The following is a 16,524-nucleotide window of genomic DNA, read 5'->3' as shown; positions in this document are numbered from 1 at the left end:
GGAGTATTGTGTACAGTTCTGGCCTTCTGTGAACAAGGCATACATAGCAGAGCTAGAGAGGGTTCAGAGGAGGGCAACTAAAGTAATAACTGGAATGGGGCAACTACAGTACCATGAAAGATTATCAAAATTAGGGTTATTCACTTAAAAAAAAAAAAAAAAAAAAAAAAAAAAAGAGACGACGAGGGGAGATCTAATAACTATGTATAAATATATCAGGGGTCAGTACAGAGATCTCTTCCATCATCTATTTATCCCCAGGACTGTGACTGTGACGAGGGGATATTCTCTGCGTCTGGAGGAAAGAAGGTTTGTACACAAACATAGAACAGGGGTCTGGATTTCTGGAGTGTAATAATATTTCAGGGTATAGTTTTTGGTGAGGTTGTTGATCCAGGGAGTTATTCAGATTTTTTTGGTTGGACTTGGGAAGGAAATTTTTTCCCCTAAAATGAGGAAATTTGGCTTTGACCTAATGAGGGGTTTTTGCCTTCCTCTGGATCAATTTTTCAGGATAACATGTCTTTTTTTTTTTTTTTGACTTTTAAACTGTTGGTATATATCATCACATTCAAACATATAAAAGTTTAATTTGATTCCAACAACTCCTTTTGGTGTGTTATGCATTTTTTTTTGTCAATAAGTGTATTTGTATAGACTAGTGGATAAAGTTCATTTACATATATACATGTCCATGTTTGTAGGCTATGGCAGCTCAAATGAAAATGGTGCAAAACAAAAACACTGTTTATATTTCAAAAAGTGACAATTTTAGTACAAAAAAATCATTGGAATCAAATCCTTGGCGTGACCTGAGGATAGTCCAACAATTTGAAAGTTCTGAAGACTGTTTTTATGGGGCAGTGTGATCATTGTTTTTCCTCTGATTTCATATGGAGTTATACACAATTTTTTCAGTCTGATTCCACACTAATCCAGCAAAAAAATGAGACATGCAAGTACATACAGAGCTTTTCTCCCCTAGAATAGTCTCTCTGCACCGCCCGGTATTCCTAGTAGGGAGCTGTGCAACCCCTGCACAAGGGACCTTAGTACTGTTAGTACTAGTACTAGTGTGACTAGCAGAGCAGTGTGGGTGTGCTTCGCCTTTGATAAATCAAGGAAAGTTTCCAGTTCTAAGCAAATAATGTAATATTGGTATAGTTCTCCACTATCACAACATTGTAATAAATTCATGAAGAATTTAGGACTCTAATCATGTGTCTGCAGGTTTGGCAACCGTTGAAGCTTATAATGTAAAGGCAAATGAATGGTTTCATGTAGCTCCAATGAACACTAGAAGAAGTAGTGTAGGAGTTGGTGTTGTTGGAGGTAAGTAGTGGTCAGTGAGGAACATTCACAATTCAAGGAAGTATTTGAGATCTCACTAATGTCTTAACCTTATTCTTTTTTGTACTTTTCAGGTATGCTCTATGCTGTTGGAGGTTATGATGGGGCATCACGACAGTGTCTTAGCACAGTTGAATGTTATAACCCAAGTACAAATGAATGGAGTTACATTTCCGAAATGGGCACACGACGGAGTGGAGCAGGTATGAAAAGATGATGTAGATGGAGTCTACTGTAGTAGAAAACCAGTTTAGTTGAATGCCATGCACTTTTTGATACTGTTTGAGATGCAGTTGTTGAGCCAAAGCCAGAAAGGAAGGAAAGTAAAAGGTCTGCCTGAAGAAACCCAGTGTATCAATGCTGTAGTTCATAATAATGCTTGCAGATGCCAGGGCTCCATAGGATAATAGCAAACCAGGCTTGGGGTACTTTCACACTTGCGGCAGAGTGATCTGCGTGCAAACGGACAACATTTGTAGACATATTGCGGCAAGTGTTCCGGAATTTTGGACGGAGATAAAATCTCAGCATGCTGCGGTATTATCTCCGACCTGATCAGTGAAAAAGACAGAACTGAAGACATCCTGATGCATCCTGAACGGATTTCTCTCCAATAGGAATGTATGGGGATAAAACTGATCAGTTCTTTTCCGGTATTGAGCCAATAGGACGGAACTCCTAGGAGTAAGCTATTTCAAGTCTTTATTTCTTTTAATGTTGATGATTATGGCTTACAGCTAATGAAAACCCAAAAGTCAGTATATTAGAAAATTAGAATATTAAATAAGACCAATAAAAATAAAATATTTTTAATACAGAAATGTTGGTCTACTAAAAAGTATGTACAGTATATGCACTCAACACTTGGTTGAGGCTCCTTTTGCCTCGATTACTGCTTCAAAGTGGCATGGCATGGAGGTGGTCAGCCTGTGGCACTGCTGAGGTGTTATCGGAAGCCCAGGTTGGTTAGATAGTGGCCTTTAGCTCATCAGTATTGTTGGGTCTGGTGTCTCTCATCTTCCTCTTGACAATAACTCATAGATTCTCTATGGGGTTTAGGTCAGGAAAATTTGCTGGCCAATCAAGCACAATGATACTGTGTTTATTAAACCAGGTATTGGTACTTTTGGCAGTGTGGGCAGGTGCCAAGTCCTGCTGAAAATGAAAGCAGCATCTCCAAGGAAGTATAAAGTGCTCTAAAGTGAGCTGTCTACCAGGAAATTTTAAACTTGAAATTACACACTGGACCAACACCATCAGATCACTGGGCTCCCCAAACTATCACTGTGGACTGTGAAAACTTCACACTGGAATTCAAGCAACTTGGCGAGCCTCTCCACTCTTCTTCCAGACTATAAGACCTTGATTTACAAATAAAAAGCAAAAAAAATATTTGTCTGAAAACAGGACTTTGGACCACAGAGCAACAGTCCAGTCCATTTTCTTCTTAGCACAGGAAAGACGCTTCTGATGTTGTCTCTGGGTCATGAGTGGCTTGACACAAGGAATGTGACAGTTGTAACCTATGTCCTGGATATGTTTGTGTGTGGTGGCTCTTGAAGCACTGACTCCAGCCAAAGTCAACTCCTTGTAAATCACCACAAATTCTTGAATGGCCTTTTCTTGACAGTCCTGTCAATGCTGTGGTTAAGGGCTCATGTACACCGTGTGCGACCCGTGCCCGTATTGTGGGCACATCACAATCTGCAAGATATGGAGCGGAAGCACTATGGAGCGCTTCCATGCGTTTCAGTCTATCCACACCGCAAAAAAAAGGAACATTTTCAATTTTTTTGTGGTGACTGAATCTTGCGGATCACTGATCAATTTAAGTTAATGGGTCCACATCTGCAAACGACGGGCACACGGTGCCCGTGTATTGAGGACATTCGTGTGCATGAGACCTAACTCTGTTGCTTGTGTACAGTTTTCTACCACACTTTTTTTCCTTCCACTCAACTTTCCATTAATATCCTCGGATACAGCACTCTGAACAGCCAGCTTCTTCAACAATGACCTTTTGTGGCTTACTCTCCTTGTGGAGGATGTCAGTGACTGTCTTCTGGACAACTGCCAAGTCAGCAGTCTTCCCCGTGATTGTTTAGCCCACTGAACCAGCCTGAGGGACCACTTAAAGGCTTTGGAAACCTTTGCAAGTTTTTTGTGTTGATCAGCTGATTAGAGTGTGACACCATGATCATCAACATTAAAAGAAATAAACACTCGAAATAGATCACTCTGTGTGTAAATTCTCACACACTCCAAAATTGTATCAATGAGGCTAAAACTATGGCTTCATTAAAGAAAACCACTCCATTCCAGTGGACCAATGAATCCATAGTTTTCTTGGGGATAACTTTGACCCCAAATTTTTCGGACTTGTTTCGGGATAACTTCCAACCACTGCCAAAACGTTTAGAGGATCTTCTGGGTTCTTGGGATATACCTTTTGTTTCATGGTTCGGGCGAAGAACACTAATTAAAACAATAATGCTGCCCACAGTTCTATACTACCTACAAGCATTGCCGATTCCGATCCCCAAAGCTTATTTTGTAAAACTGCAGGGAATTCTGTCCAAGTTCCTCTGGTGTGGAAAGAGAGCTAGATTACCTCTCACTCTCATGGTGCAACACCCTAGAAATGGGGGTTTGGGTATCCCAGATCTGTATATCTATCATAAAGCAGTGATTGCACTTAGATGCCTAGAGTGGTTGAGACCTTATGCAGAGCGATTAGATCTGAATACAGAGGAGAATATGCTAAATCTCCCACTTCACTCTCTCATTTTTTTGGATCGTTCCCCAAAACACGCCAGATTACAAACGTGTAGCAGCATCACTAAATACGCTTTGGACATATGGAAAGATTCCAAATGGACACAACATCTACTGACTAATTACCTCATTCTAATGCAGGTGCGGGATGTACTCTGTCACTCCTCGACCCAGTTTTGGGAAACTGTGTCAGACAAAGCCAAGGCTATTACCACTCCGGTTTTGGCGTTATGCCCAAATAATGATGTCCCAACTTTTGAAGACCTGAAAAACCACCCGACAGTAGCGTGCCTATCGGACTTCCAGAAAGCACACTTTCTTCATTCCATGAGATCCCATCTTAAAAACTTAAGTGCCCCTTTAGAAAACTCCCTTTTTGAAAAAATGGCTCTACAATTAAAAGACTCAAAGGGTAAAATATCCAAATTGTATAGCCTGCTAACCGCCTTATCCCGCCCAGACAAGTTTCCTTTCATATCTAAGTGGGAGAGTGAGTTAAGTATTCAGTTTTCAGCGAAAGAATTGCATTGCGTATTAATGGCTCCTCATGGAGTGTCCAGGTGTGTCAAACTACAAGAGAATAGCTATAAACTACTCACTCAATGGTATTATACACCACAAAGAATTAATCGCATGTTCCCTGAATGCAGCCCAAACTGTTGGAGATGTGGACAGGAGATAGGCAATCATAGCCATTTATGGTGGAAGTGTACAAAGATTACTCCCTATTGGCAGAAAATATGTAGAATCTTGTCTGAAATATGTAAGATACCATTCCCGGTCTCTCCGAAAGTTTGCCTCTTTGGGGTGTTCGGGGATCTCAGGTGCCCTAGAGACACGCGAAAGTTGAGTCAAATTTTACTGGCGGCCTCCAGATTACTCATTGCAGTTTATTGGAAAAAAACGGAGATTCCCCCATTAAAACAATGGATCACCAGATGTGACCAGTTATACCGCCTTGAGCAGATAGCTCACTGGGAAGCCCGAACACCGCACAGATTTGAATTGATATGGAAACCCTGGAAAGACTATAGAGGTTTCTCGATCTGACCTGTACGGCTGTAGGGTTATCGCAAACATTGACAGTAGCAAAACAACTAGTGTTTGGTAATAGTCCATACGTGTGGCAACATGGGGATTTTTCTCTCCCCCCCTCCCTCCTGACCCCCTCCTCCCCTCTGACCCTCCTACGTACTTGTCTCCCCCCCCTTATTATTGTTTTGTTTGTTATTATGTGTTTTTTGCACTTTATCATATGACAGTACTGTCTCAAATGCATCCTTGTATTTGCGCCTATGAAGGCAAACTAAGAATGTACGTCTCACTGTTGTAAAACCAATAAAAACAATTTTAAAACAAACAAAATTGTATCAATGAAAACTAGATCGCCCTTTCCCCACGCACGCACACTCACAGCTCCATAGGCATAACTATAAAAAAGTTATGGGGTCAGAATATGGAGGTGAAAAAAAAATTCTTCCAAAGTTTTTTTAAAATATTAAAACAAATTAAAACTATACAAATGTAGTAACGTTCTAGTCATACTGACCCAGAAAATGAAGGCCACAGGTCAGTTTTAGTGCATAGAGAATGCTGTAGAGACAAAACCCCTAAAATTATGGCAGAATTTCTTTTTCCAATTCCACCCTATTTTGATTTTTTTTTTCCAGCTCCCCAAAATATTGTGTCCAATATTAACCACTTCAACCCCGCTAGCTAAAACCCCCTTAATGACCAGGCCACTTTTTACACTTCTGCAATACACTACTTTGACCGTTTATTGCTCGGTCATGCAACTTACCACCCAAATGAATTTTACCACCTCTTCTTCTCACTAATAGAGCTTTCATTTGATGGTATTTCATTGCTGCTGACATTTTTACTTTTTTTGTTATTAATCGAAATTTAACGATTTTTTTGCAAAAAAATGACATTTTTCACTTTCAGCTGTAAAATTTTGCAAAAAAAAAACGACATCCATATATAAATTTTTAGCTAAATTTATTGTTCTACATGTCTTTGATAAAAAAAAAATGTTTGGGCAAAAAAAAAAAATGGTTTGGGTAAAAGTTATAGCGTTTACAAACTATGGTACAAAAATGTGAATTTCCGCTTTTTGAAGCAGCTCTGACTTTCTGAGCACCTGTCATGTTTCCTGAGGTTCTACAATGCCCAGACAGTAGAAAACCCCCACAAATGACCCCATTTCGGAAAGTAGACACCCTAAGGTATTCGCTGATGGGCATAGTGAGTTCATAGAACTTTTTATTTTTTGTCACAAGTTAGCGGAAAATGCTGATTTTTTTTTTTTTATATATTTTTTTTTTTCTTACAAAGTCTCATATTCCACTAACTTGCGACAAAAAATAAAAAATTCTAGGAACTCGCCATGCCCCTCACGGAATAACTTGGGGTGTCTTCTTTCCAAAATGGGGTCACTTGTGGGGTAGTTATACTGCCCTGGCAATTTAGGGGCCCAAATGTGTGAGAAGTACTTTGCAATCAAAATTTGTAAAAAATGGCCTGCGAAATCCGAAAGGTGCACTTTGGAATATGTGCCCCTTTGCCCACCTTGGCTGCAATAAAGTGTCACACATCTGGTATCGCCGTACTCAGGAGAAGTTGGGGAATGTGTTTTGGGGTGTCATTTTACATATACCCATGCTGGGTGAGAGAAATATCTTGGCAAAAGACAACTTTTCCCATTTTTTTATACAAAGTTGGCATTTGACCAAGATATTTTTCTCACCCAGCATGGGTATATGTAAAATGACACCCCAAAACACATTCCCTAGCTTCTCCTGAGTACGGCGATACCAGATGTGTGACACTTTTTTGCAGCCTAGATGCGCAAAGGTGCCCAAATTCCTTTTAGGAGGGCATTTTTAGACATTTGGATCCCAGACTTCTTCTCACGCTTTAGGGCCCCTAAAAAGCCAGGGCAGTATAAATACCCCACATGTGACCCCATTTCGGAAAGAAGACACCCCAAGCTATTCAATGAGGGGCATGGCGAGTTCATAGAATTTTTTATTTTTTTGCATAAGTTAGCGGAAATTGATTTTTTATTTTTTTTTCTCACAAAGTCTCACTTTCCGCTAACTTAGGACAAAAATTTCAATCTTTCATGGACTCAATATGCCCCTCAGCAAATACCTTGGGGTGTCTTCTTTCCGAAATGGGGTCACATGTGGGGTATTTATACTGCCCTGGCTTTTTAGGGGCCCTAAAGCGTGAGAAGAAGTCTGGAATATTAATGTCTAAAAAATTTTACGCATTTGGATTCCGTGAGGGGTATGGCGAGTTCATGTGAGATTTTATTTTTTTATACAAGTTAGTGGAATATGAGACTTTGTAAGAAAAAACAAACAAAAAATAAATAAATATTTCCGCTAACTTGGGCCCAAAAAATTTCTGAATGGAGCCTTACAGGGGGGGTGATCAATGACAGGGGGTGATCACCCATATAGACTCCCTGATCACCCCCCCCTGTCATTGATCACCCCCCTGGTAAGGCTCCATTCAGACGTCCGTATGATTTTTACGGATCCACGGATACATGGATCGGATCCGCAAAACACATATGGACGTCTGAATGGAGCCTGACAGGGGGGTGATCAATGACAGGGGGTGATCAGAGAGTGTATATGGGTGATCACCCCCCTGTCATTGATCACCCCCCTGTAAGGCTCCATTCAGACGTCCGTATGATTTTTACGGATCCATGGATACATGGATCGGATCCGCAAAACACATGCGGACGTCTGAATGGAGCCTTACAGGGGGGTGATCAATGACGGGGTGATCAGGGAGTGTATATGGGTGATCATCCCTCTGTCATTGATCACCCCCCTGTAAGGCTCCATTCAGACGTCCGCATGTGTTTTGCGGATCCGATCCATGTATCCATGGATCCGTAAAAATCATAAGGACGTCTGAATGGAGCATTACAGGGGGGTGATCAATGACAGGGGGGTGATCAATGACAGGGAAGTGATCAGGAAGTCTATATGCGTGATCACCCCATAGTCATTGATCAAAAACATGTAAGGCTCCATTCAGACGTCCGCATGTGTTTTGCGGATCCGATCCATGTATCCGTGGATCCGTAAAAATCATACGGACGTCTGAATGGAGCCTTACAGGGGGGTGATCAGGGGTGATCAGTGGTTCATAAAGGGTTAATAAGTGACAGGGGGGGGGGGGTGTAGTGTAGTGGTGTTTGGTGCTACTTTAGTGAGCTGCCTGAGTCCTCTGGTGGTCGATCCAAACAAAAGGGACCACCAGAGGACCAGGTAGCAGGTATATTAGACTCTGTTATCAAAACAGCGTCTAATATACCTGTTAGGGGTTAAAAAAATCACATCTCCAGCCTGCCAGTGAGCGGTCGCCGCTGGCAGGCTGGAGATCCACTCGCTTACCTTCCGTTCCTGTGAGCGGTGCGCGCGTTCACAGGAAATCTCGGCTCTCGCGGGAGGACGCGTATATGCGTCCACCCAGAAGAGCAGGGCCGCCGGCAGGACGCAATCCTGAGTACGGCGGTCCTGAGGTAGTTAAGCTGTGTCATTAGAAAGTACAACTTGTCCCACAAACGACAAGCTCTCATACGGCTATGTGAATGGAACATTAAAAAAAAGTTATTGCTCCGGGAAGGCAGGGAGGAAAAACTAAAACACAAAATCCTCTGGGACTCAAGGGGTTAAAGAGGCTATACTTTAAACAAACTTTACGTAAATCAGTATTGCAAGAGAATATAAGAAACTTTGTAATTTATTATAGTAAAATGCCTCTTTCTACACTTATGAGCTACTTTTATTAGCCCCCACCCCACACCTACTCTACTAATCATTCATCCCCAGTTCATTGCGAATATCTGTCTTGAGAGGAGATATCTGTTCACTAAGGGACTAGTTTACTTGTTCATAAAAGTCTATGGAGAGGGGAAGAACATGCTGCACAGTAGAAGGCACAGCCACACGGAGATGCTGCCACCTCTGGTCATTTTTCTGTCTCACCCCAGTGCTAGATTTACAGCTACACTTTTCTGTTCTGTGTATAATGTCCTCTATACTGCTTCTGAGAGTTTGCTGCAGAGAGAAAGGGAGAGCAGGATCTCCTCTTCTCTATGTGCGCTATGTATGGGAGACATCATAGGGGATAGTCTCCTCAGAGGGGGAAAGCTGGTGAAAAATACAGAATACAAGTCGTGTAATGGTCAGATTTAGTGGTGCTCCTACTCTTCATATGCAGAAGCTTATTCTGGACGGTCACCTGAAACAGCAGGTAGACTTCAAAGGCATGTGATTACAATGCTTGTTGATTTGAGCTTCTACCAAATAATACAGAGACCGTAGATTAGGTGTGCATGGTTACAGATAGGTGATGAGGGCATCAAAGGGGTTTTCCCCATTTTTTTATTTATGGAAACAGCCTAGGCCCTGTTGAAAAATTAAAAGCATGTACACCACTGTACATTTGTTAAACCCCTCATTAATATTTTTTGTTTGTAGGTGTGGGAGTATTAAACGGATGGCTTTATGCAGTTGGAGGCCATGATGGTCCACTAGTTAGAAAAAGTGTTGAGATGTATGACCCCTCTACTAATGTGTGGAAGCAAGTTGCCGACATGAATATGTGCCGAAGAAACGCAGGTATGTTCTATGACATGCTACATGACCAGGCTAACAGTGCTAGGACATACATCTAATAACTTGGTCATGTGGAAAAGATAGCCATTCAATATGTGATTTGTGAAGCAGATTTCATCCCTTCAAAGGGGTTGTCCAGCGTTTAGAAACTGATATGGCATCACTCGCTGATTGGCAGGGGGCCACACCCGACACCCATGCCGATCAGTTGTTCAGGTGTAGCTCCGGCTCATTCTGTCTTTTGGCTATTAATACAGGCAAGCAGTGTTTGGTCAGTGATTGATTGAAACCAGGTGCAGGTCTAAACCCAGAACAGGAGCAGATCTTTCCCTTATACCTTATGTCAGTCTGTGAAGGCTCTACTCCTGGTTTTGGCTCACAATCACTGACCAAAACGCTGACATGTGAATAAAAGCCTTAGGCTACGTTCACATCTCTGTTGTGCTGTCCGGTTTTGAGATCTGACACAGGGTCTCAAAACCACAGCACAACACTTCAGTTTTGTCCCCATTCATTCTGGACAGACTGGAACGGAGTGCACCAGAATGCATTCCATGACAGTTTGTGGCGTTCCCATGCCGGACACCAAAATCGCTGCAAGCAGTGTTTTTTGTGTGCGGCATAGAAAACGAAAGAAGCTGGATCTGGCACCCAAAAGTCAATGGTGTCAAATCCGTTTTTTATTTTTTCAAACAGAAAAAAACAGATCCAGCATTGACTTACAATGGTTTCTTGATCCGGTTTCTTCATTTTCAGTATAATACAACCAGATATTATTCAAATGGATGCGTTTTGCTGTGGTTTTGAGATCCCCTCTCAAAACCGGTCAGCAAAAACATATATGTGAAAGTAGCTTCTTGTATACAACACAGTGCGTAGTGCTGTTACCCTGTCTGCAAGTGGGCTCACAATCTAATTTCTCTCAGACACATGCTAAAACTAGGGTAAATGTCAGACTCGCTGTACAGACATGTCATTGTAGATATGCACTATCCGTACAATGCAGTCGGTCCCTGAGATTTCAGTGCATAAGGATCAGGCTCCATCTTGTCCGTTCTGTGGAAATTTGCTGTAAAATGCGGAATTTATCCTAATGTTGCCTCTAAAAATAGATTAGCAACATCTACGTCGGATGGGGTGGTCTGCACTTTGTACTTGTCTAGAGTCCGCCACCACGTATGAACTCGACCTTAATTGCATTTTTTTATTTTTTTTATTAGGTGTTTGTGCGGTAGACGGCATGTTATATGTTGTCGGAGGTGATGATGGGTCTTGTAATTTGGCATCGGTGGAGTATTACAATGCAGCAACTGACAAATGGACGCTTTTGCCATGTTGTATGAGCACAGGGAGAAGTTATGCAGGTAAATGAAATTCTGTGTCCATATACTTTAATGGATCCGTGTTCTGTCCGCACCACAAAAAAAATAGAACAAGTTCTATTTTTTTTTTGCAGTGTGGAGGCACAGAGAGAAACCCCACGGAAGTACTCCGTACTGCTTCCATGGGGTTCCATGCCTCCTTTCCGCACTGCTCCTTCCGGATTGCGGACCCGTTTAAGCTGTTTGCGGGCTGCATTATGGGCACGGCCGGGCAACTGCCGTGTGCATGAGTCCTAACAAAGCTAGAACCAGCCCTGGATGGAACTGAACATGTGCTCACGTATCGGTGAGTAGGACAGAGAGAATAGAAAAAGAGCAAACAGAAGGTGGCGCTATACAGATAGATTTCATTGAATAACTCGGTAGCTATAATACATTTTTAATTGCATGAAACTGCAGAAGCATTCAGATGCAGATGCTGTTTGAAAAATATTGTATATTTTTCATGGGACAACCACTTTAACGACTACTGCGGTCTCATAATTATTCAATCCCTTTATGACAAGTCTCTAATATAAGAAAAAGGATCCAGCACTGCCGTATTCATAAAACCAGAATCTTTATTTCATATCCAGATACAAACGCAGATAGAAAACGTTGATTATTTTATTGTTTTATCTGCGTTGGTATCCTGATATGAAATAAAGATTTCATTTTTATGAATACGGCAGTGCTGGATCCTTTTTCTTATACTAGAGACACTTGTCATAAAGGGGGTTGAATAATTATGAGACCGCAGTAGTCTTTAAAGGGTTTGTCCCATGAAAATTATACTATATTTTTTCTTGCACTTGGTTGGAGTTCTGCCTCGCCATGTCACTTCTGGTCCGAAGTGTTTGTGAAGCCTCTGCCCTGTGGAGCTGGTGAAGGAAATCCTCTGTTTTGTGCAAGCGTCTCTAGTATTGCTGCAGGTTTTTGCAGGATGCATGGGGCTTTCTAATTATTTAAAATTATAGTGGACATATATTTTATCTACATGGATCTCCCCCCCACTGCTGTGTGAGAGAAGTCTTTGATGAGAGCGGGCGACAATCTCTTGTACAAACAATGGAAAATAATGAACTTGCTATAATCATTCTTATATAATCTGTCATTTTAGACTGGAGAAAAAGTCGTGCAAAAATAACGGATCTCAGAGGAAACTGACAAAAACTGATGCAAACTGAGCGCAACGAATTCTCAAAATAAAGGATCCGTTTTATTTAGTATCTTTCTGTTCTTCTTAGGCTACTTTCACACTAGCGTTCGGGTTTCCGTTCGTGAGCTCCGTTTGAAGGAGCTCACGAGCGGACCCGAACGCAGCCGTCCAGCCCTGATGCAGTCTGAATGGAGGCGGATCCGCTCAGACTGCATCAGTCTGGCGGCGTTCAGCCTCCGCTCCGCTCGCCTCCGCACGGACAGGCGGACAGCTGAACGCTGCTTGCAGCGTTCGGGTGTCCGCCTGGCCGTTCGGAGGCGTGCGGATCCGTGCGGATCCGTCCAGACTTTCAATGTAAGTCAATGGGGACGGATCCGTTTGAAGATGCCACAATGTGGCTCAATCTTCAAGCGGATCCGTCCCCCATTGACTTTACATTGAAAGTCTGGACGGATCCGTCCCAGGCTATTTTCACACTTAGCTTTTTTTTGCTAATATAATGCAGACGGATCCGTTCTGAACGGAGCCTCCGTCTGCATTATTATGAGCGGATCCGTTCAGAACGGATCCGCCCGAACGCTAGTGTGAAAGTAGCCTAATGCATGAATCAGTAACCTTTAGCACTCCAGCTGCTGTGCAGCTATAAATCCTAGTATGCAAACATGCTCGGCTGTTCTTCTAACTCCTATTAGGCTACTTTCACATCTGTGTTTTCCTTTCTGGTTTTGAGATCCGGCAGATGATCTCAAAACCGGAGGAAAATGCTTCAGTTTTGTCCCCATTCATTGTCAATGGAGATGAAACTGAACAAACACAAACCGGAATGCATTCTGCTCCGGTTTGTTGCATTCCCATGCCGGACACAAAACAGCTTCAAGCTCAAAATGCTGCCGGATTGTTTTTTTTCAGACACAAAAATGCAACTGGTGCCCATTGACTTACAATGGTATATGATGCCGGATCCTTCATATTCATTTTCGATATAATACAACTGTGATCCGTTCTGAATGAATGCGGATGCGTTTTCCTGCGGTTTTAAGATCCTCTGATGGATCTCAAAACCGGAAAGGAAAACACAGATGTAAAAGTAGCTTAAAAGTGAATGGAGCATTCTGGAAGTTGTAGTTTCAGAACAGCCGGAGGGCCGAAGGTTGCTGATCCCTGTTCTAAAGGATCAAAACATGAACCCAGCCTGACTTGAATACATCTTCTTTTCTCGCCCATTTTCCTTGGGGGACACAGACCTTGGGTATAGCTCAGCTCCCTAGGAGGCGTGACACTAAGTAAAACTGTTAAGCCCCTCCTCCATCAGCTATACCCTCAGCCTGGAGATAGAGGCTACCAGTTTTAGCTTAGTGTCCAAGGAGGCAAGACACTCCCTGCTACTGCAGGGCTGTTTTCTCCTTGTTATTTTTACTTTTTCTTCTAATTTTGTTATTTTATTTTTTCCTAGGGATACCAGAGACGCATTAGACCTCTCTGCTCTCCCGGGGTTGAGCTGCGCCAGTGCCAACTTATCTGCACTGCTGCCTCCCCCACAGAAGCAATAGGAGGATCTGGGCAGCAATGGCTCCCCTACATCCCGCCAGCTAGGGGGTCGCCCGCACGCCAAGCCCCTCTTCCAGCTTCCTGCCACTGCGGTGCCAGTGGCTGAAGGGGCGACCCTGCTGGAAAGGACTGAGGGTGAAGACGTCGGACGGTGAGATGGCTATTCCAGCCCATACCCCGTCCCTATCTGCAGCATCTACCCCTCTGGGTAAGGGGGGCACCCGTGGTCGCTCATTCTGAGCGCTCATCTGCAGGACAATGCAGCACAGTAGCATCCTCAGCACCCCCACGCCGTTCCCCCCCCACGCTGCTATCTTTCTCCCCCCCCCCCCCCCCCCCCCTCATTCGGGGCTGACTCCATTTTTCTCTTCTCTCTCTCCCCCCTTCCCGCCGAGAACGGGGGGCGGGGCTTAGCGGTCCCGGCAGGGGGCGGGGCTTACGCGCGCGTCATTTTGGGGGCGGAGCTACGTTCTCCTTCACAGGAGACATTTCAAGCGCTGGAGGGGGCGGAGCTTGTTCCCCGCGCTTTCTGCTGAGGTTTCCCGCGCTTCCTCACTCCTGACAGGAAGCTGGGACACGGTGGGGGACTCTAACCTCCTGTGTACATCGCTCGGCTTCTGTGGGCGCTCTCTGCTGCTCACTGCTGTTCACTGCTTCTCTGCTGCTGCTGATCTGGGCCATCTCCTGACGTTCTTCTGAGGCACTGGTAGGACAGTTAACCCTCTCCTAACCCTCCTGGTCATAGCTGCTATAACCCTTTGTGGTCTCTATATTAGAGTACAACCACACTTCAGCATGTCAGATCCCACAGGTGCCCCCAAACCCTGGTACCATGCCTGTACCGCCTGTAAGGAACTTTTTCCGCGTGGGCAATCTGAGCCGCATTGCCTTGCATGTCAGGCCCCGGTGCAGGGCCCGCTTCCCGCTGCGCCCCCCGGTGCCTCTGAACCCCCTGACTGGGCTAGGTCTCTGTCTCAGGCGGTGGAAAGCCTTACACACGTAGTGGGCCGTCTCGTGGATAGACCGCCTCTCCCGCAGGCTGCCACAATCCCTGTCGCACCCGCTGGGACTACCGTTTCTGCCGCCCCCACTGGTTCCCTGCCTCCCAGCGAATCTTCCAGGGCCCGGCATACTCAGAAACGTTCAAGGGTTGAGCGCACATCTTCTCCAGATGCTTCGCTCTCTCCGCCATGCGTGCGAGCTCAGTCAAGTCTATCCTCTCAAAGGGATACGCTTTCTGAGGGAGAACTGGCGGATTCGGACGTGGACATGGACTCAGAGCTTCCGTCCAAATTGGCGTCCGCGGTGGGGTATCTTGTCACTAGCATCCGTGATACCTTTCAGCTACACGATGACCCCCCCAGCTCTGAACAGGCCGGCGTGTCCTTTCTCCGCCCCAAACAGGCCTCCAAGGTTTTTCCCATACACGCTGATTTTTCTTCTGTGGTATCCAAGGCTTGGACTCGGCCTAACGTCCGCTTTATTACACCCAAAAAGCTGGACATTTGTTATCCCTTTCCAGCGGATTCTGTGACCACGTGGACATCCCCGCCTAAGGTTGATCCTCCCGTGGCTCGCCTGTCCAAAAGCACTACTATTCCTGTACAGGACGGATCTTCCCTCCAGTCTGTTGAGGACCGTCGTACGGAATCCCTCTCCAAGGCCATATTTACTGCCTCTGGTTCGGCCCTTAGACCGGTCTTTGCCTCCGCCTGGGTTGGCAAAGCGGTCTCTGAATGGGGTTTGCAACTGGAACGGGAGTTGGGGTCGGACGTCCCTGTTCAGGACCTCCGTTCCTTAGCCCAACTAATTGTTCAGGCCGGAAAATTCGTCTGTGAGGCCTCCCTTGATGCGGGTGCCCTCATTGCCCGTTCCTCTGCCCTGGCAGTTTCTGTCAGGAGGGAACTCTGGCTGAAGGTTTGGGCGGCGGACGCCGCTTCCAAACGCTCTTTGGCCGGCCTACCATTCACGGGTTCCCGCCTGTTCGGAACCCGTCTGGACGAACTTATATCAGAGGCCACGGGTGGGAAGAGTACTCACCTCCCCCAGTCCAGGCCAATGGGCGCCCCCCGTGGTCGCGCTGGTTCGTCCCGTTTTCGGTCCTTTCGCAAGCCCACCGGGTCTAGACCCGCGGCCAGTTCTTCTTCCTCTGGCCCAGCCCAGGATAGACGCAAGAAGCCGTTTTTTTCGGACGCAACCTACCTGGCGCAAGTCCCAGCCTGCACGGGCTCCCACAGGCCAGCAGCCCTCTGCCTGAAGGTGCGCCCCCACCCACCCGGGTGGGGGGCCGCCTTCTCCTATTCAGGAACGTATGGCGGGCCCACATCTCAGACGCATGGGCGCTCGAGATTGTATCTTGCGGATACAAAATCGAATTTGCGTCCATTCCGCCAGACCGTTTCTTCCGATCCCGTCCTCCGCGAGATCCCGTACGAGTGGCCGCCTTCTTCGCGGCCATTCACTCTCTAATGGACAAGGGTATCGTCGCCCCCGTGCCTCCGACGGAAAGGTTCAGGGGGTTCTACTCGAACCTCTTTGTGGTTCCCAAGAAGGAAGGCTCAGTGCGTCCGATCTTGGACCTAAAACGCCTGAACCGTTTTCTCCGACTGCAGAGATTCCGGATGGAGTCTCTCAGGTCCGCAGTGGCCTCCCTGGAAAGAGGGGATTTCATGGCCTCAATCGA

The 16,524-nt window shown here is 45.2% G+C and overlaps 1 protein-coding gene across 3 annotated transcripts in view; it reads left to right on the top strand.

Annotated features, from left to right (window-relative positions):
- KLHL2 (kelch like family member 2) overlaps positions 1-16,524 on the top strand; it is a 151,298-nt gene that overhangs the window by 130,056 nt on the left and 4,718 nt on the right. For 2 of the 3 annotated variants that reach the window (XM_044299878.1, XM_044299865.1), the window contains exons 10-13: positions 1,231-1,332; positions 1,425-1,553; positions 9,636-9,776; positions 10,994-11,137. In XM_044299878.1, the coding sequence (XP_044155813.1) occupies positions 1,231-1,332; positions 1,425-1,553; positions 9,636-9,776; positions 10,994-11,137 (516 nt within the window). The remainder of the gene's footprint in view (positions 1-1,230; positions 1,333-1,424; positions 1,554-9,635; positions 9,777-10,993; positions 11,138-16,524) is intronic. The other variant, XM_044299873.1, reaches the window with a different exon arrangement.

Source organism: Bufo gargarizans, chromosome 1, assembly GCF_014858855.1.
Source record: "Bufo gargarizans isolate SCDJY-AF-19 chromosome 1, ASM1485885v1, whole genome shotgun sequence".
In the NCBI taxonomy this organism is placed as follows: Eukaryota; Metazoa; Chordata; class Amphibia; order Anura; family Bufonidae; genus Bufo; species Bufo gargarizans.
This window is presented reverse-complemented; position numbering and strand designations above follow the sequence as displayed.